General features: G+C 35.2%; 1 protein-coding gene across 3 annotated transcripts in view; it reads left to right on the top strand.

The window, feature by feature from the left end:
• NKAIN2 (sodium/potassium transporting ATPase interacting 2) overlaps positions 1 to 25,612 on the top strand; it is a 992,732-nt gene that overhangs the window by 454,755 nt on the left and 512,365 nt on the right. For all 3 annotated transcript variants that reach the window (XM_061207108.1, XM_061207110.1, XM_061207109.1), the window contains one exon: positions 20,532 to 20,669. In XM_061207108.1, coding sequence (XP_061063091.1) covers positions 20,532 to 20,669 — 138 coding nt within the window. The remainder of the gene's footprint in view (positions 1 to 20,531; positions 20,670 to 25,612) is intronic.

The raw sequence follows: 25,612 nt of genomic DNA, 5'->3' as shown, positions 1-25,612 counted from the left end.
TCTTTCTCTTCTATGGTTACCATACTTGAAGAATTAAGAAACTTCTGCATACCCCACTTACATCAATGGGTAGATCATCTAGTGAAAAAAAAAAAAAAGAAGAAAGCAATTGCGTTTAAAATTGCACCAAAAAAAGATAAAATACCTAGGGATAAATTTAAACAAGGAGATGAAAGACTGGTACACTGAAAACCATAAGACATTGTTGAAAAAAACTGAAGAAGACACAAATAAATAGATATTCCATACTCATGGATTAGAAGAATTAATTTTGTTAAAATTTCCATACAACCCAAGGCAATCTACAAATGCAGTGAAATCCCTATCAAAACTCCAATGGCATGTTTCACAGAACTAGAACAAATAATTCTAAAATTTATATGGCACCACCAAAAATCTTGAATAGCCAAAACAATCTTGGGAAAGAAGACAAAACTGGTGGTATTATGCTTCCTGATTTCAAGCTAAAGTAATTTAAGCAGTATGATACTGTCACAAAAACAGGCACACGTCAATGTAACAGAATTAAAAACCCAGAAATAAAACCACACATATGGTCAATTAATTTATGACAAAGAAGCAAAGAACATATAATGGAGAAAGGACAGTCTCTTCAATAAATGATGTTGGGAAAACTGGATAACCACATGCAAAAGAATGTTTACAGTGAAAGACCATTGTCTTTCACTGTGAACAAAAATTAGCTCAAAATTGATTGAACACTTCGATATAAGACCTAAAATCATAAAATTCATAGAAGAAAACAGGTGGTATCTTCATTAACATCAGTCTTAGCAATGTTCTTATGGATCTGACTCCAAAGGCAAGGAAAACAAAAGCAAAAATAAACAACTGGAATGACATCAAACTAAAAAGCTGGTGCCTAGTGAAGGGAGCCATCATCAGAATGGAAAGGCAATCTAATGAATGGGAGAAGTTATTTGTGAATCCTTTGTCTGATAAGGTATTAACATCCAAAATATATAAAGAACTCATACAACTCAACAACAACAAAAGCAAACAACCCCATTAAAAATGGACAGAGGATCTGAATAGACACTTTTCCAAAGAAGACATACAGATGGCACATAAGATGCTCAGCATCACTAATTATTAGGGAAATGGAAATCAAAACCACAAGGTATCATCTCACATCTGTTTGGATGGCTATTATTGAAAAGATATGAAATAACGATTGTTGGAAAGGATGTGGGGAAAAGGCAACCCTTGTGCACTGTTGCTGGGACTGTAAATTGGTGCAGCCACTATGGAGAACAGTATGGAAGTTCCTCAAAAAGTTAAGAATAGAACTACCATTGACCTAGCTATTCATTCCATTTCTGGCTGTTTATCCTAAGAACATGAAAAGTAATTCAGAAAGATATAGGCACCTCTATGTTCATTGAAGCATTATTTACAATAGCCAAGAAATGGAAACAACCTAAGTGTATACGTGTGTGTGTATGTGTGTATATATGTATATACATGTATTGTATACATAGACAATGGAATACCACTCGGCCACAAGAAAGAATAAAATCCTGGCATTTGCAACAACATGGATGGACCTTAAGGGTATTATGCTAAGTGAGATAAGTTAGACAGAGTCAGACAAAGATTATATGATTTAACTCATATGTGGAATCTAAAAAAAACAAAACAGATGATTAAATAAAAACAAATTCATAGATACAGAGAACAGATTAATGGTTGCCAGAAGGGAAGGGGGCTGGGGGGTGAGTGAAATGAGTGAAGGGAGAAATGGGTCATATGGTTATGGATGGTAACAGACTTGTGGTAGTGATCACTTTGTAGTGTATATAGATGTCAAATTATAATGCTGTACACCTGAAATACATTATAGTAAAAAAAAAGTTTAACCTAATTATAAGGGAATTATGTGAAGATAGCATGGATATTTCAGCATTCTTTGAAATTTCCAGCTCTAGGAAAAGAAAATGCTAAATCTCAGGAAGCCTTGCCAACAAACAAATCTTTATGATATATTTTGAAATGGTGAGAATTATTGTCAGAACTGTGAAAAACAATACAGCTCTAGTACCTGATAGTTACTCCTGCTGAGATTGTCAAGCACTGAGCAAATGGGTGTAGAGTCTTGATTAATTAATTATGCATGGATCTGAGAAAAAGAATTGATAGCTTTTAAAAAGTTAAAACCATTTTCATGAAGGAAGTCAAGAATGCTTATTGTTCACCCTTCTGGCTTCCCTTTGCTCCAAAGTATGAAATGTTGGACCAAAGTTATCTTTACTAAACAATATCAGGAATTAGGCTCTAGAGAATCATTTAAATGTTCTAGATTATGGTGTAGTGCAGTAGATATGTTATTTATTTTACACAAAGAATTACAAGAAATATGTTGGATACCAGAATAGTGATACAATATAACCTTCCCTTTAGACATTGGGTCAATTAATCTAAAACATTTTTAAGACAGTGAATTATAAAAGTGATACATATATAACTGACCCATTTTATTTTAACTCAGACAATAAAAGACTCTTCTTTTGACGTAATACTAAGGACTCTTCTTTGTGTGTGGAATCAGTAGCTGACATTTTCTTTTCTACATTAAAAAATCCATAATTTATTGTTTATGGATTTTTATGTGTTGGTTTCTTTACAGTAGAATAAGAACTTAAAGACTTGTAAAATCATTTGGGAAAAGATTCCTTTTAGATTTTATCATTGTTTTTCCAACTTTCCTTTAAAAATTACTTTAATGCCTTTATGTAGACTTTATGTAGTCTTTCTAATATGTTAAATTTAGTTTTTATTTTTTTTAAATCTGTATTTTGTACTCATTAGTTTTGTATATGTAATATTCAAATTGCATAGTGATACCCGTCACAAGTACAACTGACATAACCAGGTTTGAGTTTGTGTTTACAACAGGCACTGTATAAACATATAATTCAAGTGATGGGAACAGACACATGTAGGCACAACTTACAGCATACAATTCAACTAATCAGAACAGAAGCATATGTCTGAGAATCCTATTATTTATGACTAAGTTTGACTGAACTTCTACTGCTTGACATTGAACTCAAGACATCAGTAGAATATTCATATTTATAGGTAGTTCTTTGCTTTGGAAAACTCATAAATATATTGGACCACTTAAAGAGATTTAGCATCCTAAATTTCTGTCCATGTAATAGCATCATTCAGAGGTATTGTCTCATTTATTCCCCATTGCCAGTGGAATGAAACTGCATATCAGTGGGAGAGAGAAAACATAGCATTGCAGGAATATGGTACCATGCTGAGGGCTACATTATGTGGGAAAAAACGCTATTACTTGAAAATTTGTATCGGGTGGTGTTTTGTGTGGTTTCCTCAACTTATTAGTGAATTCACTGAAGAGAAATGTTATGAGTACATTAAACAAAAAAAATAATTTAGAAGCAAAGTATAGCAAAGTATGTGTATATATACATTTGTATCTATAACAACATACATGAAACATATAGATACATACATATATTCTATATATGCGTGTATTATATATACATATATAGTTTTAGTATCACATGAGAGGTGATATGATTGTGGTCCAAAGCTTGGACTCTGGACAAATCATCTTCACTGATAGCCATATAAACTTGGGCAAATTAATCTCTCTGCCTCAGTGTTTTCATCTTTAAAATGAAGCTAATAATATTGTCTATCTCATTAAATAAGCTACTATGTGTAAAATGCTTGGAATAGTGCCATGAGTAGTAACTGCAGTACATGAAATATGTGTGCATATGGACAGAGAAACCATGTGTATGATTTAGGAGTGCCTGTAATGCTTTGAATTTTTAGGTTTAATGTATGAAATGCATTTCATAGCTTGACAGAACTTGTCATTTTAAGCCTGTACCAGTTATCTATTCTACATTAATGGAGTCTATGATAGAACTCCTAAAGAGATAGAGAATATCATCTCTTATTATAGTCAACCATGGACAGCCACAGACACTTCCTGTCAATTGGAAAACAAATATTATGACTGACTCTTTTTCAGAACAGCATCTCCATATCTGTGTTGAATTCAATAAGACGGTTATTTCAAAGGGCACACGAAGACATGGTATTTACCATGCCAGAAATAGCATACCTCATGACAAATTCTACAGTGTGCCCGTAGTGGTCTGCGATGGTATTCTCTTGTATTCCTACTTGGAGTTTCTGATGTAAACCACTGCCACAGTGACTGCCAGTACACGGGAGTGATCTTGATAACATTTCTGCTTTTATTTCAACTCTTGATTGGCCTTTAGCAGTGAGAGTAAGTGAGACTGTCATTCCATCTCCCATCCTTATGAAATTGAATTTTATGAAAGAGACGTAACCTAGAGTTTGAGAGGTTTGATTGACATCTTCCATATGGCTGCCTCGCTGTAGTCAAAGAAACAGTGCCCTGAAGCATTGGCTGGTGCCTTTCTTAAAGTAGGGGAAGAGCAGATGGGAGGGAAAGAGACAGGGAAGACATCAGAATTCTGGGCACTCTGATGTCCACTTCTGTTCCGTGTGACAAGTGCGCTTACACCACCGATTCTGTTAAATATACAACATCTGTTTAACAGGGAACACTGATGACAGTAATTACATTATTAATTCACTGCCTTAAATGAGAGTAGGCCAGGAGGATTGGAGTGGCATTTTACCTTGTTTTGAATTCACAAAATAAAAATCTTTACAAAGATACACAAATATTTATTGGGGGACCAAACCTGAAAGCTGCCTAGACATTGCTTCTCTGATAATGATATGTGAAGCATGTTTTTGGACTCTTTATCTGCTTTTCAGAAAAAAAAAATGTGTATCTACATTTTTACCTAGTTGACAAATTTCAAATTCTCCAGATGGCAGCTTTAATACGTTTAATGTGATTGTACTGTTAAAAAATAGCAATAGAGTTTTCTCTAGAGAAAGTCATTTGCTATGAGAAAGCAATACCATATGATACATGAAAATAAGAACATTGCAAGCTATTTTTGTTATTTGGCTTTCACTGATCTCTTGATGAATAAAAAATCCATAGTGAACAAATAAATGATACTGATGATGAACTTAGCAACTTATTCAATTCTAAAAGTCCCTTATTAAAATATAGTCAACCCATCCCTCATCTGCTCTTTTGTGTATTGGTAATATTAGCCACATTTTGATTTTTTTTTTGTTTGTATATACTTGCTACATGAGCAATAGGAGATTTGGAAATGGATCAGAACCAGATATATAGTTCCCCAGCAGGGGGTGTCATTTGAACAGCTACACCTGAGACCTCTTGAGAGTTTTTGAGAATTTCTGCCTTAATAACCATTTCAGATATTAGCGTATCTCATAGTATAAGACTAATTTTGCCAGACAACATGAAAATTGTCTGATTCACTCGCTCACCTATTCCCAGTCTCACACCTCACTTGTGCCTCAGACAGTGCTTTACATTTCTCAGTACCTGCAATACACCATCAGTGCTTGTAGAGTACATGATTTAAAAGTCTATGGCCAGGGTCTTCTGAACATTGCACATTTTCTTCCTATGTTATGTATATTTAAACTATTTGTGCATTAGTTTCACCTTGAATCAGTTAAGACTTTGTTGTGGAGATACTGGAAATTCAAGGTCAAATGGGTACATTAAACTTCCTAACTCCTACCTGTCATGTACTTTAAGTGAGCCATGAAAACTACCTAGAACAGCTGTCATTTTGATGTGTTCTGATTCTTCTGGGAAGTAAGGTTTCCACTGAGTAAAATTATAGACTCTGGAAAAATCAAAACAGTGATCCATCTACCCAGAGGACCTGGACTGTGGCGTTTTTAGCTCATTTCATATGAGCATAGGGAGACTTTAAACTTAAATGAGAGTTTGGCTACTAAGCTATGAAACCATTTCACAGCACAACTCCAGATAAATGTCATTTTGTGGTGACTTTGCCAGATTATTAGTCTATTAACTATCAATAGAATAAAATTTGACCTTATTTTCAGAAAGGTTCTGTCTTAGCTGTAAACTTATCTGTAGAGCATTACATCATTTGTAGTAACAGAGTAATAGTAATGATGGTGATCATTTTGTGGGGTTATCATAATGATTATGTGAGTTTTTAAACCATAGAGCTCTATATAAAAATATTTATTGGTGTATCTTTTTGATCTTTAATACCAAAAGCAAAAATCTCTTTGTTTACATGTCTAATTAGGGAAGTATTTGGTAGTAAAGCAGAATTGAGGCCCCTGAAGATTTTGAAATCAACACCATAAGGTTCTAGTATGTTTAGTTGTAAATTGTTTGTGGTTAAAAACATGGACATTGATGTTAGAATGACTAGGGTTTGATCCCAGCTCTATAATCATGACCTTGAACAAGGGCTCTATTTCCTCTTCTATACAATAAAGGTAATGGTAGATAATCCTTGTAGAATGCATGATTTAAAAGTAAGCATTAACTTGCTACATTGAAGTGCTTATCAGACTACTCAATGAATTTTGAATAATTATTATAAAAATATTGTTTATTTTTTTAAATCCCTACTGCTGAAAATCAAGTAACATTTAGCGGTTAGTGTTAAATCAGCTAACATTTAGCTGAAAATCAAGTAACATTTAGCGGTTACACACATGCATACAAACGCTTTGGCATGTGAATACACAGATCAAGTGATCATTTGACTTGGTAAGTTCATTTCAACAACAACCAAACATATTTTTATTTGTGCTCTAGTGTTAACTTGTGTGCGACATCTTCAGAAGACTATTTTCTGTTTTTTTTTTAAATCTAGTATAATATGATAGTCATCAACTTGTCTTTTGATAGCATGACTGTTCACTATGAAATGGTTATAAATTGCTAGGCAGAATGAACAGCTGTGAGAAATAATAAATGATTTTATTATCACAACAACTAGAATGTTAGCTGGCATATTTAGAATTATATAGAAACGGCATTATTACACAAAATAGTGGAAAAGGTCCTAAAATATACTATTTGATTCCTATGTGGGTCAATTAAATAACCCTATTAATTCAACCTCAGAAATATGTGACTGACTCTGCAATTCAATAAAGATCTGTTAAGAAACACCATGTATTGTGTTTCAGTAATGCAGCTTATAAGAAAATGTACTTTTGTAAGAAACATAGACCCTTGTTTTTATTTAGTTCCTTTGAGCTTATGCCAAATCTTCACCAGAATTTTCTTGAAAATCTTTACTGTGCTTAACTATATGGAGATAGAATTTTTTAAATACATGTTGATGTTTTTCATATTTGAAAGATGGGGAGAATGACGGAAAATAACAGAGGAAATGATGTTTCAAACCTGTTTTTTAGCGTAGTATACTACAAAAAGTACTACAATCGATACATGGGGTATTGAATTACTCAGGGAAACATTCATTAAGAAAGACCACTTTGAATACTTAAGGTAATTCATGTCTGCCATGTTATTATTTACATTTGTAACCAATAGAATGAGAAACGTGATCATCTCTAACTGAAATATTCTGTCAAGAGTATTAGTCTGCAATGGCATTTGTACTAAAATCCAATATCCACACTTGTTATGCAGTTGAAATATTAATAGCAGCCATTTTAGGAAGCAACCTAGGCATTTTAATAAGTATGCTGTGTACATTACTACTTTAATCTTCATGAAAGTCTTAGGAGCTACAATATCCCTATTTTATAGATGAAGAAACTGAGATTCATAGCAATTAGGTTACCTCTTGTGGTAATACAGCAAGTTAAGAGTTCAAATATGTTTTTCTAATTCTAAAACTTGAGTTCTGACCACTATGACACGTTGATTTCTCTTATAACCAGAGTCATTAGGGCCAGATGTCTTTTGGTGGCATTTTGTTGTTTGTTGTTGTGGCTTATTTTTTTGACTTGCTTTTAAAGAAGACAAATTATGTGGAAGGAGACAGAAAATCCTTGGTTCAACTGAATTAATATAAATTGTTGGTATTTGTGGCCCATTTTTACCAAACACCTTACAATTTCATTTTGTACCCTTTAGTGAACAAACATGTACACACCAGTACATATATATATATACAAGCACATACAAGCACACGTATACATACACATATACTTGAATAATTCCAGTTACTTAAGAGTAACTAAAACTCTTCAAGTAAATCTCTGTGCTTGGTTCTGTCTGTATCTTACATGTGTAATCACTGCAGACCCTACTTTGAGTTTGTTCTCTTCATTGCTTATATGAATCTGGTCACTTGGTAAAATGAAAGAAACTTGTCTCTAGTATATCACCTGCATATAATAAAAAATGCTTTAAATAATTAAAAGATGACATATATGTTCTCACTTATCTTGTCCATTTTGAACAACACAAGAGAACCTTAAAGGGGGGCATCATGAATCATAATTATACAGAGTTTGGCTTCGTGATATTGATATTTTTAGACAATATCACAATGACTTCAGCACCTCAGCAATGTTATAAAGACCCAGTACCTCTAGTCTTTACAGCTTTCCTGGCAATTGGCTTAAAAATAAGAGAAACCGACTTGTCTGATTCTGGAGCAGCTAAGTACAGAATATGCTTAAGACTACAGTTCACTGTAGGAGACTTCAGGGGAGGGTAAGTAACCAGATTGTGGATGAGATCTAGCATGACAAGATCCAGCAAAGGGACAGAATAAACACAGACAGAATTAGCAGCTTTACCAAAATAAGCAGACAGCAAAGACACAGCAGATGCTGCCCCAGGGAGCCAGACACAGGAGAAACATAAATCCAAGGCAAGATCTCAGGGCAGGAACATCTTGCTGAAGGGAACAGAGTCCTATATGGATCAAGGAGACAGTATCAGAACAGTTTCCTCATTTCCTTCTGGGTTGTTTTATGTTCTCTCTGGGGCAGGAAACAGTGGATACAACTGGGAACAATAAATGGGCCATACTCTACTGGAATGCAGGGAAAAGAATTAGCAGCAATTTCTGTTGACAAAATTCTGACAAACAGCTCTGCTCTTTGTCTGCTTGGAAGTTTAAACTTTCATGATCCTTATGGATGAAATAAGAACTTTGGACCCATCCTGGGAACTGTTAAAGCCTGTTTCAATTTTCATCTTGATTTTCCCTCCCATTTCCTTCCTGTTTTACCTATGCTAAAACAAAGGTAATTTTACAAGTTATCTTCTCCTGCAAACAACTAAAATACAAATCATTTCTTTATTGATTCCTGAAATTCCACAATTTATATGTTACTAACATTTTTTTAAAGAAATACTGTTTTTTTGTTTTTTTTTTAAATTAATTAATTAATTTTTTTATTTTTGGCTGTATTGGGTCTTCATTTCTGTGCGAAGGCTTTCTCTAGTTGTGGCAAGGGGGGGCCACTCTTCATCGCGGTGCGCGGGCCTCTCACTATCGCGGCCTCTCTTGTTGCGGAGCACAGGCTCCAGACGCGCAGGCTCAGTAGTTGTGGCTCACGGGCCTAGTTGCTCCACGGAATGTGGGATCTTCCCAGACCAGGGCTCGAACCCGTGTCCCCTGCATTGGCAGGCAGATTTTCAACCACTGCGCCACCAGGGAAGCCCTATATGTTACTAACTTTTGACCAACTTTGTCATTTCTTTTTATCTTTAACACTGCAAATGAACTTTGAATGGGAGCATTCTACCTATATAACATCTGAATCTGAGTCTACCTTGTTTATTTTCTGAGAGACTTGAGATTTGATCCGATCTGAAACCTCAGGTTCCTTAAGGGGAGTGGAGACACTGAAAGGGGGGAGGGTACAGAGAGGCGAAAAGGGTACCCATAGATAAGTGCAATTTCAATTTACAATTTAGCAGTAGCAATTTAATTTGGTTGTTTCTAGCCTTTAACAACACTTTTTGAAAATCAAGGAACTCATGATCTACCATGATAGAAAAAAGCCTATTTTTTTCTCTCAGAGGTCATATATAAGTTTTATTTTGTATTATTTATATAACTCACATGTTAAATTTTAAGGACATAAGAAAATTATTGTAATATGAGGGAGACAAATTCATTAAGAAGTCTTTGAGGTTATTAGCAAAGTGCAATATCTTAAGGAAACCAATTCCACACCCCATCAATCAAAAACAACTAGCTGTAAATGTACAATTTGGGTGTTTAAAAATACATATTTTAATGTATCCACATAAATGCAATTTCCTTGCTAAAAAATTAAATGGCAGTAGCTACCAAAGAAATATGAAGATTTCTATTTGCCATGCAAACATTCGAAGCAAATTTCAGACTGAATATTCTCCGATTAAGAGGTCAAGGTTAGTTTAAAAAACTGTTAACTTAATGGGGCCCAGTTTTCTCAGAGGTAAATTGACGGGTGTGGAATGAGTCTCTTCCAGTTTGAAAAGTCAATTAATTTATTTATCATGAAGACGTTGCACCAGTACTTTTATGAACATTTGTGGTCATTGAAAGTAAGGTAAATTTTACTTAATTGTAAGCATCAGAAAGGTTTTTGAAAACTTTTCAACTTAAGCATACTTGACTGAACTAACAATTCTATTAGAATTCACATTTAAAATAATGCAAACAGAAAAGTAATTTTTCATGTCTTATCAGTACATACATATATGCCAAAAAATAATTAATAACAGTTGTTGTAATATTTGAAATTTTACGACTAGAATTTGACCCAGCATTTCCGGTTTTAGAGATATAGCCTGTGGATATATCAACACACATATACAAGGTTGTTTAATGCACCCATGTGTGTTAAAAGTCTATATCTATTAAAATAGAATAAAATATCTATTAAAATGGAATGTTTAAGGGTATAATGAGATAGATCTATGAAAGCAGGATGTGCTAATGTAAACAAACCTCCACGACACATTACTAAGTAAGAAGTGTAAGGTGAAAAGTCATATTTACATTGCAATCCCATTTATGTAGATAAAATGATGTGAAAAGGATGTATACACACACACACACACACACACACACACACAAACACACACCAGATAGATGCCTATATGCTGGCACCTACATAACAATATAGGAAAATCTATGCACGTAAATGTGTTTCCCTAAGTTGACACAGGTTGTTTTTGGGGAAAGAATAGAACTGCTTGTTCTTCAAAGGTTGTTAAGGGTCTAAATAAACGTTGAGCCTTACTTAGGTTTAAAGGCCAGTGCAGCCTTTAGAACAGAGTCAGAGAATGAGAGAAAAAGAAAATTGAATTATACATCAGTTTATAGATACAAAACTGAAATAAAATTGTATTTGACCCAACTGAAAATGTGATAAAAATAATATTCCATTTCAAGTAAAGATTTTCGCAGGAATAAATGATAATTGAACCTGACAAAAATTGTCAATATAATCAATCACATTAATAATCTAAAAGAAAAGAATAAAGTGATGATCTCAGATGCAGAAATAACAGTTATAATAGTTGATAAAAAGTAGCCCCTATTTATGTTTTTAAAAAACCTCATAAAAAATAGTAGTGAAATGTTACAGAATTCTTTGTGGAAAGCAAAAAGTTATGCATTATAATGGCTACTGTGCAGAAGCCAAACAACCAAGAACCAAAATTTATCTAAAATTAGACAGAAGAAGCAAGAAGAAGAACTACAATCCTGCAGCCTGTGGAACAAAAATGGCATTCACAAAAAGATAGACAAGATGAAAAGGCAGAGGGCTATGTACCAGATGAAGGAACAAGATAAAACCCTAGCAAAACAACTAAATGAAGTGGAGATAGGCAACCTTCCAGAAAAAGAATTCAGAATAATGATAGTGAAGATGATCCAGGACCTCAGAAAAAGAATGGAGGCAAAGATCGAGAAGATGCAAGAAATGTTTAACAAATACCTAGAAGAATTAAAGAACAAACAAGACATAGATGAACAATACATTAACTGAAATGAAAACTACACTAGAAGGAATCAATAGCAGAATAACTGAGGCAGAAGAACGGATAAGTGACCTGGAAGACAGAATGGTGGAATTCACTGCTGCAGAACAGAATAAAGAAAAAACAATGAAAAGAAATGGAGACAGCCTAAGAGACCTCTGGGACAACATTAAATGCAACAACATTCGCATTATAGGGGTCCCAGAAGGAGAAGAGAGAGAGAAAAGACCAGAGAAAATATTCGAAGACATTATAGTTGAAAACTTCCCTAACATGGGAAAGGAAATAACCAAACAAGTCCAGGAAGCACAGCGAGTCCCATACAGGATAAACCCAACGAGAACCATGCCGAGACGCATAGTAATCAAATTGGCAAAAATTAAAGACAAAGAAAATTTATTGAAAGCAGCAAGGGAAAGACGGCAAATAACATACAAGGGAACTCCCATGAGGTTAACAGCTGATTTCTCAGCAGAAACTCTACAAGCCAGAAGGGAGTGGCATGATATACTTAAAGTGATGAAAGGGAAGAAACTACAGCCAAGATTACTCTGCTGGGCAAGGATCTCATTCAGATTCGATGGAGAAATCAAAAGCTTTACAGACAAGCAAAAGCTAAGAGAATTCAGCACCACCAAACCAGCTCTACAACAAATACTAAAGGAACTTCTCTAAGTGGGAAACACAAGAGAAGAAAAGGACCTACAAAAACAAACGCAAAACGATTAAGAAAATGGTCATGGGAACATACATATCGATAACTACCTTAAACGTGAATGGATTAAATGCTCCAACCAAAAGACACAGGCTTGCTGAATGGATACAAAAACAAGACCCATATACATGCTGTCTACAAGAGACCCACTTCAGACCTAGGGACACATACAGACTGAAAGTGAGGGAATGGAAAAAGATATTCCATGCAAATGGAAACCAAAAGAAAGCTGGAGTAGCAATACTCATATCAGATAAAATAGACTTTAAAATAAATAATGTTACAAGAGACAAGGAAGGACACTACATAATCATCAAGGGATCAATCCAAGAAGAAGAAATAACAATTATAAATATATATGCACCCAACATAGGCACACCTCAATACATAAGGTAACTGCTAACAGCTCTAAAAGAGGAAATCGAGAGTAACACAATAATAGTGGGGGACTTTAACACCTCACTTACACTACTGGACAGATCATCCAAACAGAAAATTAATAAGGAAACACAAGCTTTAAATGACACAATAGACCAGAGAGATTTAATTGATATTTATAGGACATTCCATCCAAAACCCACAGAGTATACTTTCTTCTCAAGTGTGCATGGAACATTCTCCAGGATAGATCACATCTTGGGTCACAAATCAAGCCTCAGTAAATTTAAGAAAATTGAAATCATATCAAGCATCTTTTCTGCCCACAATGCTATGAGATTAGAAATCAATTACAGGGAAAAAAACGTAAAGAACACAAACACATGGAGGCTAAACAGTACGTTACTAAATAACCAAGAGACCACTGAAGAAATCAAAGAGGAAATCAAAAAATACCTAGAGACAAATGACAATGAAAACACGGCGACCCAAAACCTATGGGATGCAGCAAAAGCAGTTCTAAGAGGGAAGTTTATAGCTATACAAGCCAACCTCAAGAAACAAGAAAAATCTCAAATAAACAATCTAACGTTACACCTAAAGGAACTAGAGAAAGAAGAACAAACAAAACCCAAAGTTAGCAGAAGGAAAGAAATCATAAAATAAGAGCAGAAATAAATGAAATAGAAAGAAAGAAAACAATAGCAAAGATCAATAAAACTAAAAGCTGGTTTTTTGAGAAGATAAACAAAATTGATAAACCTTTAGCCAGACTCATCAAGAAAAAGAGGGAGAGGACTCAAATCAATAAAACTAGAAATGAAAAAGGAAAAGTTACAACAGACACCGCAGAAATACAAAGCATCCTAAGAGACTACTACAAGCAACTGTATGCCAATAAAATGGACAACCTGGAAGAAATGGACAAATTCTTAGAAAGGTATAACCTTCCAAGACTGAACCAGGAAGAAATAGAAAATATGAACAGACCAATCACAAGTAATGAAATTGAAACTGTGATTAAAAATCTTCCAACAAACAAAAGTCCAGGACCAGATGGCTTCACAGGTGAATTCTATCAAACATTTAGAGAAGAGCTAACACCCATCCTTCTCAAACTCTTCCAAAAAATTGCAGAGGGAGGAACACTCCCAAACTCATTCTATGAGGCCACCATCACCCTGATACCAAAACCAAACAAAGATACTACAAAAAAAGAAAATTACAGACCAATATCACTGATGAGTATAGATGCAAAAATCCTCAAGAAAATACTAGCAAACAGAATCCAACAACACATTAAAAGGATCATACACCATGATCAAGTGGGATTTATCCCAGAGTTGCAAGGATTCTTCAATATATGCAAATCAATCAATGTGATACACCATATTAACAAATTGAAGAATAAAAACCATATGATCATCTCAATAGATGCAGAAAAAGCTTTTGACAAAATTCAACACCCATTTATGATAAAAACTCTCCAGAAAGTGGGCATAGAGGGAACCTACCTCAACATAATAAAGGCCATATACGACAAACCCACAGCAAACATCATTCTCAATGGTGAAAAACTGAAAGCATTTCCTCTAAGATCAGGAACAAGACAAGGATGTCGACTCTCACCACTATTATTCAACATAGTTTCGGAAGTCCTAGCCACGGCAATCAGAGAAGAAAAAGAAATAAAAGGAATACAAATGGGAAAAGAAGAAGTAAAACTGTCACTGTTTGCAGATGACATGATACTCTACACAGAGAATCCTAACGATGCCACCAGAAAACTACTAGAGCTAATCAGTGAATTTGGTAAAGTTGCAGGATACAAAATTAATGCACAGAAATCTCATGCATTCCTATACACTAATGATGAAAAATCTGAAAGAGAAATTAAGGAAACACTCCCAGTTACCATTGCAATAAAAAGAATAAAATACCTAGGAATAAACCTACCTAAGGAGACAAAAGACCTGTATGCAGAAAACTATAAGACACTGATGAAAGAAATTAAAGATGATACCAACAGGTGGAGAGATATACCATGTTCTTGGATTGGAAGAATCAATATTGTGAAAATGACCATACTACCCAAAGCAATCTACAGATTGAATGCAATCCCTATCAAATTACCAGTGATATTTTTTACAGAACTAGAACAAAAAATCTTAAAATTTGTATGGAGACACAAAAGACCCCGAATAGTCCAAGCAGTCTTGAGGGAAAAAAACGGAGCTGGAGGAATCAGACTCCCTGACTTCAGACTGTACTACAAAGCTACAGTAATCAAGACAATATGGTACTGGCACAAAACCAGAACTATAGATCAATGGAACAAGATAGAAAGCCCAGAGATAAACCCACGCACCTATGGTCAACTAATCTGTGACAAAGGAGGCAAGGATATACAATGGAGAAAAGACAGTGTCTTCAATAAGTGGTGCTGGGACAACTGGACAGCTACATGTAAAAGAATGAAATTAGAACACTCCCTAACAGCATACACAAAAATAAACTCAAAATGGATTAGAGACCTAAATGTAAGACTGGGCACTATAAAACTCTTGGAGGAAAACATAGGAAGAACACTCTTTGACATAAATCACAGCAAGATTTTTTTTTTTATTAATTAATTTATTTATTTATGGCTCTGTTGGGTCTTCGTTTTTGTGCGAGGGCTTTCTCTAGTTGTGGCAAGTGGGGGCCACTCTTCATCGCGGCGCGCGGGCCTCTCACTATCGCGGCCTCTCTTGTTGCAGAGCACAGGCTCCAGATGCGCAGGCTCAGTAATTGTGGCTCACGGGCCCAACTGCTCCATGTCATGTGGGATCTTCCCAGACCACGGCTCGAACCCATATCCCCTGCCTTGGCAGGCAGATTCTCCACCACTGCGCCACCAGGGAAGCCCAGCAAGATATTTTTTGATCCACCTCCAAGATTAATGGAACTAAAAACAAAAATAAACAAATGGCACCTAATGTAACGTAAAAGCTTTTGCACAGCAAAGGAAACCATAAACAAGATGAAAAGACAACCCTCAGAATGGGAGAAAATATTTGCAAATGAATCATTGGACAAAGGATTAATCTCCAAAATATATAAACAGCTCATGCAGCTCAGTATTAAAAAAACAAACAGCCCAATCCAAAAATGGGCAGAAGACCTAAATAGACATTTCTCCAAATAAGACATACAGATGGCCAAGTAGCACATGAAAAGCTGCTCAACATCACTAATTATTAGAGAAATGCAAATGAAAACTACAATGAGGTATCACCTCACACCAGTTAGAATGGGCATCATCAGAAAATCTACAAACAACAAATGCTGGAGACGGTGTGGAGAAAAGGGAACCCTCTTGCACTGTTGGTGGGAATGTAAATTGATACAGCCACTATGGAGAACAGTATGGAAGTTCCTAAAGAACTAAAAATAGAATTACCATATGACCCAGCAATCCCACTACTGGGCATATCCCCAGAGAAAACCATCATTCAAAAGACACATGCACCCCAATATTCATTGCAACACTGTTTACAATAGCCAGGTCATGGAAGCAACCTAAATGCTCATTGACAGATGAATGGATAAAGAAGACGTGGCACATATGTACAATGGAATATTACTCAGCCATAAAAAGGAACGAAATTGGGTCATTTGTAGAGACGTGGGTGCTTGTAGAGACTGTCATACAGAGTGAAGTAAGTCAGAAAGAGAAAAACAAATATCGTATATTAATGCATATATGTGGAACCTAGATAATGGTACAGATGAACCAGTTTGCAGAGCAGAAATTGAGTCACAGAAGCAGAGAAAAAACGTATGGACACCAAGCGGGGAAAGCAGCCGGGGGTGGGGGTGGTGGTGTGATGAACTGGGTGATTGGGATTGACATGTATACACTGATGTGTATAAAATGGATGACTAATAAGAAAATAAATAAATAAATAAATAAACATTAAAAAAAAATTATGTAAAATTAGCAAAATAGACAAGCGTGAAAGAGACTTATTCCCTAAGACCTTTTATGTGAAAATGCCACACACACCAACAACAGCAGTAATGTTTTTCAAGGCTATATGCATCTATTTGTATGTCAGGTGTTTCAAAGGGCGTAAAATAAGTATATTAGAGTCCAGTGGGCAAGAGGGGAATAACATTGAGAACATGGGTTGGAGGAGGCAAATAAGAAAATAAACAAAACAAAACAAAAAGGAACTCTGCCTTGACCAATGATGATATAATGTTATGAGGTGACAAGTATGATCAAAGAGGTTCTCTATACTATTCTACAATAAATAAGGTAAAAAAGTAACATATATCCTGTACCCAGCCTAGGCCTCCAGCAAAATCTGTGAAAGCTTTTTCTTTTTGGACTAGATGTGGCAAGAGTTCAAAAGCAAGGACACAGCACAGGCCATGCACATAACGCCTTACATTCCTGTTGGACCACTTACCACTTCTGAGACTGCAAGAAAATCACGTAGCCACACTACATCTTAGATTTCTTAGTCTGAAAAATAAGACAGTAATATTTACTTCTCTGGGTTTTGTGCAGATTCAATGAGGCGATATATGACCAAGGAATAGTATGAAAGTCTGGCATGTAGTAAGTGTTTTAACGAATAGTACTCAGCCATAAAAAAGAATGAAATACTGCCATTTGAAATGAATACCAACTGAATGAAATACTGTCCAGCAACATGGATAGACCTAGAGATTATCATACTAAGTGAAGTAAACCAGACAAAGACAAATATTATATGATATCACTTACATGTGGAATCTAAAAAAAAAGGATACAGATGAACTTATTTACAAAACAGAAAGAGACTCACAGACAGAGAAAAAAATTTATGGTTATCAAAAGGGAGGGAATAAATTAGGAGGTTGGGATTAACATAGACACACTACTATATATAAAATAGATAATCAACAAGGACCTACGGTATAGCCAGGGAATTATTCTCATTATTTTGTAGTAACCTATAAGGGAAAAGAATCTGAAAAAGAATATATATGTGTGTGTGTGTGTGTGTGTGTATAACTGAATCACCATGCTGTATACCTGAAACTAACACAACATTGTAAATCAACTATACTTTAATTTTTAAAAATTCAATTAAATTAAAAAAGAAAACATTCTCTTTCCTCTAACTCCACAACCTCCTAGTGATTTCATAGTTAATATACAACCTGTTGGAAGGAATTCTTAGGAAAGACTGTACCTACTCTGTAAATTGTTAATTCCCTTTATACTTACTGAAATCTTCCATTCTTCAGCCCTAGCTCTAAACAGTAAAACCTGTGATAAAGCTACTTAGGATGACTAAGGAACCCATAAAAAGAGGAGGAAAAAGCAGAAATACTATAAGTGAAGAATTGCACATTAGCTTGTTCGGTCTGCATAACCTCATAAGTAATGTTTGATGAAACCGTTAGTTCTGTCATAAAAAAGGCTGATAAATGTTGATGCAACTTCATTTTAGCCTTGCAGACTTAGTGAGTATATTATTATCTATATATTTGTTATAATTAACGATGGTACTTGCTCTTTTCTTCCATAATTGGAGCATTTATTGAGAGATTTCCCACTGTTTGACTGATGCGCTTCATCCTCTATACTTTTTCCCTGCTGTGTCCCCACAGTTATGATGCTCAAAATTTATAGAGTTTAAATTCTTCTTGCTGCTGTTTTACATTTCTACTTACTGTTTATTCATAGGATAAGGATAAGAGAGTTCTGTGTTAGAGGGAGCTTTTATATAGACAATTAGCAATGCTGAGAACAACCACTTATCTTTTGGTAACGTTGATGAATTCCAACAAGGCATGCGTAATACTGCTTAACATCACAAATGGGCCCCCTTTATAAGGAGTGTTGATTGCATGATAACAGTTGAAGGAATGTTTCATCAGGAGACAGTTCAAAGTTTATGAGGCTTGGGTTATGTGCATATTCCATGACAGTCTGTTTGTTAATCAGTCAGAATATTGAATTCCACTGTTGGGACTCTGGTGGGTATTTTGGATTTAGAATATGTAGCGTAGAACAGACCTGGACCTAGATCCTCTCTTTTTTTTTTTTATTCACTGCCAAGACTAAGTGAAACTTAAGATTTGTTTAGGCTGGACTATTACAGTTACAGCGTAACATGGTACCTAGTGTGTCTTAGGAAATAGAGGTGTCATGCAAACAGTTGTCATGAGTTTATTTTCTCCTTCAATGCCTGATGAGAAAATGTGCTGTCAGTTAAAGAACTGCAGTGGGAATAATGGTCATTCAAGAAGTCTTCAAACCTAGGCTACAGGTATTTAATTTAAAAGCAAACCGTCTGTTTGGAGAGTTAGCTTGTCCTTCTGACAATAAATATCATTAAAGCAGAGTGATAAAGCATAGTTAGTGACTTAGGGGTTTTAAAATCATTTTCCTTTAAAAGCTAATTGAAAAACAATTGTTGAATCTCTGTGCTTAACATCAGGTCCTTTTACAGTGTTTTACTAGGAACAGTTTGTTATCCTTCCACCTGAGGGCAGGCAGGAAAAATAAAGCTGAGTTTAATTCACACCATTCCCTTTTGCTTTGTTAGATCTGATGAGAGGCTTGTCAGCTATTCAGGTTTCACTTGTCAATATAAAGTGGCACTTCTGGACTACTGACCAATCTCAGGGTGTTGTTTGGTTGGTCGGTGAGTTGGTTGGTTGATTGGTTTTGCTTATTTTCCCCCACTGTCTAGATTTTTACATATGACTTAATTGTAAACTTGTAAGCACAGATGAATATGGAAGAATTTGAAATGCCTTAAGTTTCTTGTTTTTATAACAGTGATGCTTTATTTTTATTTTTTAAAATAAAAAATTGTTTTAAGTTTCTTTCAGGGCCCTTCTTTTTCCTGGTTACTATAGGTAACTGGATATGATTGTTTTTTAAAGTCACATTTGATTTATAATCTAGTACTATTAAAGTTAGAAGGACCCTAGACATTAGTCAAAGTCTTACATTTTACAAATGAGGAATCAAATCAGACTCCCAGAGAAAGGAAATGACTTACCTGGGGCACTACAGCTGCCTAGTGACAGGTCGACATCCAGAATCTGGTCTCTTGACTTGCCGAAGAATTCTTTTTCCTCTCCATCAACCCCCTTTGTTCTATTCCCAACTTATACAATGACATTTGAGCAGATCCTAACAACAAGCCCTTCGTGTGGACGTCATTTCCCGAACTTGGTGGTTGATGACTTCAAGTGTTTGACAGTGCATATGACAATATAATTTATCCTGTGACTGCACAGATGACATCCTGCGAATACTACTTGATGCCTCCATAAAATCATCCCTGAAAGGATTGTAGCTGTCTCTGGATCCACGGCTTCCATAGTCTTCCTTTGAAATATACCTAAAAATGTCTTTCTCACTGTTAAAAGACAAATGCCAGATATGGTAACACAGTTACAATTGCTAATTATAATGTCAGTGTGATCCTTTATTTTCTCTCATCACTGTGCTTATCTATATATCCTGTTTTGCTATTCTAGGTTTGTGTGCTGGAGAGGCAAATATTTGACTTCCTTGGATATCAGTGGGCACCTATCCTGGCAAATTTTGTACATATTATTATCGTCATTCTTGGTTTATTTGGAACTATTCAATATAGACCTCGTTACATAACAGGAGTAAGTACCCTTCCTGCTTTTTATTATTGAAATAGAGAAAAATATGCAAACTACAAATGTCTTGAAAAATTTTATGTATATCCTTTGCTTAAAGCACCATGTGTTTGTTTATATAGTTTCAGATTATATCTACAGTAATTAAAAATGTCAAGCTTAAAACACTTGGCAGTGAATGGAATCAGATTGTATTATCATAAATTGTACTTTCAGCCAATATTCTCTTGTAATTACAAGCAGGACAGTGCCGCTATATGTACGAATTGTAAAGTCATGGTTTCTGATTTAACAGATTTTAATGGGACTTCTTCCCATTGTAAATAATTATATTTTATGAATTGAATAAAGGTAGTTTAAAATTAATACAAATGAACATATAGTATTGATGGGAAAATGTTAATACATATTAGGGTTAATATTTGACATACTTGAAAGCCAGAATAGTCTGGAACATGGTCTCTGTGTTCTCCATAATTCTCTTTTTGGCTCAGAGGAAGTATTTTGCATTCCCACTCAAGTTAAACGTACTTAACATAAAAGTGAAATGCAACTGTGTTGCAGTTGCTATGGGAACCATAACTTAAGATTTTTTACTCTTGTATGTGCCTCAGATCTCAGCTATAGCTCTTCATTAATGTAGATTTTTTTAGTGTCATCATTTTTTTTCTATTTCTTCTGTTTTTGACAAAGCAAAAATCTATAGGCATTTATTTTAAATTATAAAGCAAAAGTTTGGTAAAGGCATTTATATAAGACAGTGTAGCTAAAGATCTGCCTTATTCAACACAAACCAGCAGGCCTTCTCGGGTTTCACGAAAGCCTCCTTAACATAAAAGATGCCCTCCTATGACCTGTTCTCTCTCTGTCATCTGGGACCCAGATAAAGCTCATTGGCACTGAAACAGGCAATGTGGTGGCAGCTGGGATCAAGATATCCACTGTCTGGCTAAGGCTGAGTCAGAAGCCCATAGTCTTCTCCTCTGGGAACATACCCAGAAATGAGTGTATGTCACCTCTAAGGGTGTGTTTCCCTGTAAATCTTGTAATATTTTTCACAAGATTACAAGTAGGATGTGTTCTGTTGCAGAGTGAAGTTTCTCAATGCATAAGATATGATAGTAGTGTTTACTTTCTTTTATAAATTGTAATTTGATCCAATATAAGGAAGGTGGTACAGTGCTCGGGAGTGGGTTTTCTGAAGTCATAATTCCAGGGTTGAAATTTTTCATCTACCAATTTCTGTGTGACTTTGGACAGCATAACCTGACCAATCCTTAGATTTTTTACATTAAAAATGAAAGCAATAGTTATAGCGACTCATATGCTTCAGTTGATACATTATAAGCCATCATGTGAAAGATTCTCAATTTAACTTTCCTCTTTCATTAGACTTTGAGGCTTCTCCATGATTTTATTCTAATAAATAGTGTTGCTCTGAGTATCACCATATAAATATGTCATCTCTTTTTGTGATAAAGTTCCTGGAATGAAAATCTAGGTGTGGATCAAAATGTTTGAACAGTTTAAAAGGTTTTTTGTGTTTGTTTTTGGTTTTTTTTTTGAGGAGTAAGTGGGATATTCTATAAATGATCTCGGCACAATGCTTGGTATTTAAAAAGTGCTCAGTAAATGTTAGCTATAATATTTTTATGCTTATTATCATTTGAAAATAATACTGAACTGTATATACTAGAAATAGGCTGATAGACAGTTTAAAATAGAGCATGGTGTTGTAAGCTATTGGTTGAACTCTTTCCACCACTTTTATTTTAAGCTGCTACAACTTTTTTGTGTGATATTTCTGTGTACCAAATTATAATCCCATCCCGAAACCACTAGGTGGCATTCTGGGGGGGAGGGGCTCCGAGGAGCTCTGGTTCTTTATGTCTCAGTGCAGAAAGAATTCAGCGAGAGGCAAATTGATAAATAAGAAGTGATTTATTAGAATGGGAGACTTGTGACGCTTACAAGCAAGTGGGCGAGAGGGTGCCATGCCACGAACTTAGTGGGCTACAGTTTTATAATCAAAGGAAAAGTGGGGAGGGAGAAGACCACCTTCTTCCTCATTCTTGAGTAGATGGCAAGCTTCTATCATCAACTCCTCCTCCATATTGTGTGGGGGAGTTTTCTTGTCCCTACCTGGTCAAGCCAGGACTGTCGGTGGCGCAATGGAAATGAGCAAAAAAGGTGGTAACATATGCTAAAAATGGTAAATCATCTTGGGTTTTAGTATAATGTTACCTTTTCTTTATATTTTTGTTTTTAGTGAGTGCAGAGGAGTGTGTCCTAGGAATCATTAACCTACTGAGCTCACTGGGCGAGATGTGGGTCTCATGCCACCATTGTTTATTGTTTGGGGGCATGTCTCATGTTTCTATTGAATGGTTTTGTTGCTAAGCAAGCCTCCATGGTTTTGTGGTTAAGCAAACCTGCTTTCTTGAATGATCATTAACTTATGGGGGTCTCCCATACTTTTTCCTCTACTTACAATCCCCTAGTGGGATTAACTGTTTAATCACCTACTTTGTCCCTTTATTCTGTCCCTATCAATCCTCTTAAATAAAATACATACCCACTAGAGAGAGTGTCCTGTGTTTTCAAGACAGGACACTCTCTCTAGTATTACATAAGAGTTAGGATACTGTGGGACACATTTAAGATGTAGAACTTTTATATAATTGAGAGGATCTCTGAAATCTTTCTGAGGTCTTAACACTGTGTCTTAGCGCTACATCTTTGATTTGATCTTGTCTTGCAGACAGAATCCTTAATCTGTTCTTTTTCTTGAAACAGTGTCTTACTTGGAAAATCTTTTGCCAGCTGGAGATGCTGTAAATGTGAAACTTTTATTTTCCAACCCAGAAAGTCTTGAGTTAGCAATATATCCTCTAAATTCTACTTGAAAACTGAATTGTTCTTTCTTTAGCTCATCTCTCTTATAATACCATGTTATGTATGGCTAAAAGATTACAAATAACACTGTCAAGTGTTTGCTTGGATATCCCTTTAGCCAGATCCACAAGTTTATAGGTATATTTTCTATCTTCAAAATTATTGCAGGCAATAGTTAAGCTTATTGTTCCAATAATAATTATTGTGAGTCCTCTTTTCTCCAGTCCTCAAAAACAATTTCTTTACTGTTTTTCCTGTTTTCACTGATTCTTCTCACTGCCCTTCTGGTCTCCACCTTGTCTCAAAATGAATGCTGTGTGTTTTAGGTTTGTGTTACAGTACCACTCAATTTCTGTTCTAGTTATCTATTTCTCTGTAATTTCTGTATAACAAACCATTTCTGTATACCAAATTCATGGAATCTAGTGGCATGATGTCATGTTGAAGGTCAAAAGTTGATTCAGGAAAATAGAGAATTTGCCATAAAAATGGAGTCAGAAATTTTCAGTTTGCCTAAAGATGATAAAAGAAATTTTAATTTTTTGGCTGCGTTGGGTCTTCGTTGCTGCGCGCGAGCTTTCTCTAGTTGCGGCGGGCGGGGGCTACTCTTCGTTGCAGTGCACAGGCTTCTCACTGTGGTGGCTTCTCTTGTGGTTGTGGAGCATGGGCTCTAGGCACGTGGGCTTCTGTAGTTGTGGCGTGTGGACTCAGTAGTTGTGGCACGCGGTCTCTAGAGCGCAGGCTCAGTAGTTGCAGCGCACAGGTTTAGTTGCTCCGTGGCATGTGGGATCTTCCTGGACCAGGGCTCGAACCCATGTCCCCTGCATTGGCAGGAGGATTCTTAACCACTGCACCACCAGGGAAGTCTGATAAAAGGAATTTTAATTAAAAGAAACTTGAATGGAGTCATAGATGACAGAAATTCTGGTCAGTGAAGGATCTGGGTTTAGCAGGAAGATGCATCATTGGAGACAAGCTGTAACTAACAACGCTGTACTGCTGCAGTTAAGAAATTTCCATAGGCTCTCTGTACTCTGGAGACTTAAATATTAACCATGAAATTTCTTTTCCTCTCCCCTAAAAATGTAAGCCTTTATGATTTCTATATTTGCCATTTTATATTGAAATAGAAAACAATTTAGTATAAAAATAGAGATAAGCACTTTCATAATTTCACAAGTGAAACTTATTGATATTTTTGCACATTTCCTTCACGTATGTGCAACTGAAATGTATCTGATTATGCTACATCTCGTGTATTAATTTTTTAATTTAATGTGACATCAATTTTGGAATTCATATGGCTATTTCATTGTTCATTTAACCTTTTACACTATTATTATATATTATACTATGAAACATAATATATGCTGTATCTTATGGTATGTTATATAGTATTATACATTATACTATTTTCATGTTTTTATGATACATATTTCCCTATAATCATCTCCATAAAAAAATACCCTCATCTTCATTTCTGATTTCATTCCTTAGGAGAAATACCTAGATATAACTAAATAATGTGAACAATTTTAAGTCTTTTGGTATATAATTGATAATTACCAATCCAAAATCCTTTTATTGAATTATCCTCCCACCAATGTACAGCAGAGTGTATTTCTCTGCACTCTTGCTAACCCTGAATATTATCTGTTCTCATATTTTTTAATCTACTAGGAGAAAAAGTGTCATTTTTTATTGTATTTCTTATTTTACTGAGTTGGGCTTTTTCATATAGTCATTAACCATTTTTATTTCCTTTTCGAGGGACTGTCATTTTGTGTTTGCTCATTTTTTTCCATGGAGTCTTAGTGTTTATCATAACAATTTTTATATTTGGATCACATAGTAAAGGTATTTACCCTTTAAATATCAATTTCATTTTGATTTTTATTACTTTTCTCTTATTAAAATTAACTCTCTTTCCCTTCGTGGTACCTTCTATTGCTTTAAATTTCATTTTGAAAAGTGTAATGATGTCTTCATTATCCTTAGGGCTAATTTTGCTAAAACAAAAAGGTATATGCCCTGAAATAGAGTCTAAGGAAAAA

This window comes from Eubalaena glacialis, chromosome 12 (genome assembly GCF_028564815.1).
Source record: "Eubalaena glacialis isolate mEubGla1 chromosome 12, mEubGla1.1.hap2.+ XY, whole genome shotgun sequence".
Lineage (NCBI taxonomy): Eukaryota > Metazoa > Chordata > Mammalia > Artiodactyla > Balaenidae > Eubalaena > Eubalaena glacialis.
This window is presented reverse-complemented; position numbering and strand designations above follow the sequence as displayed.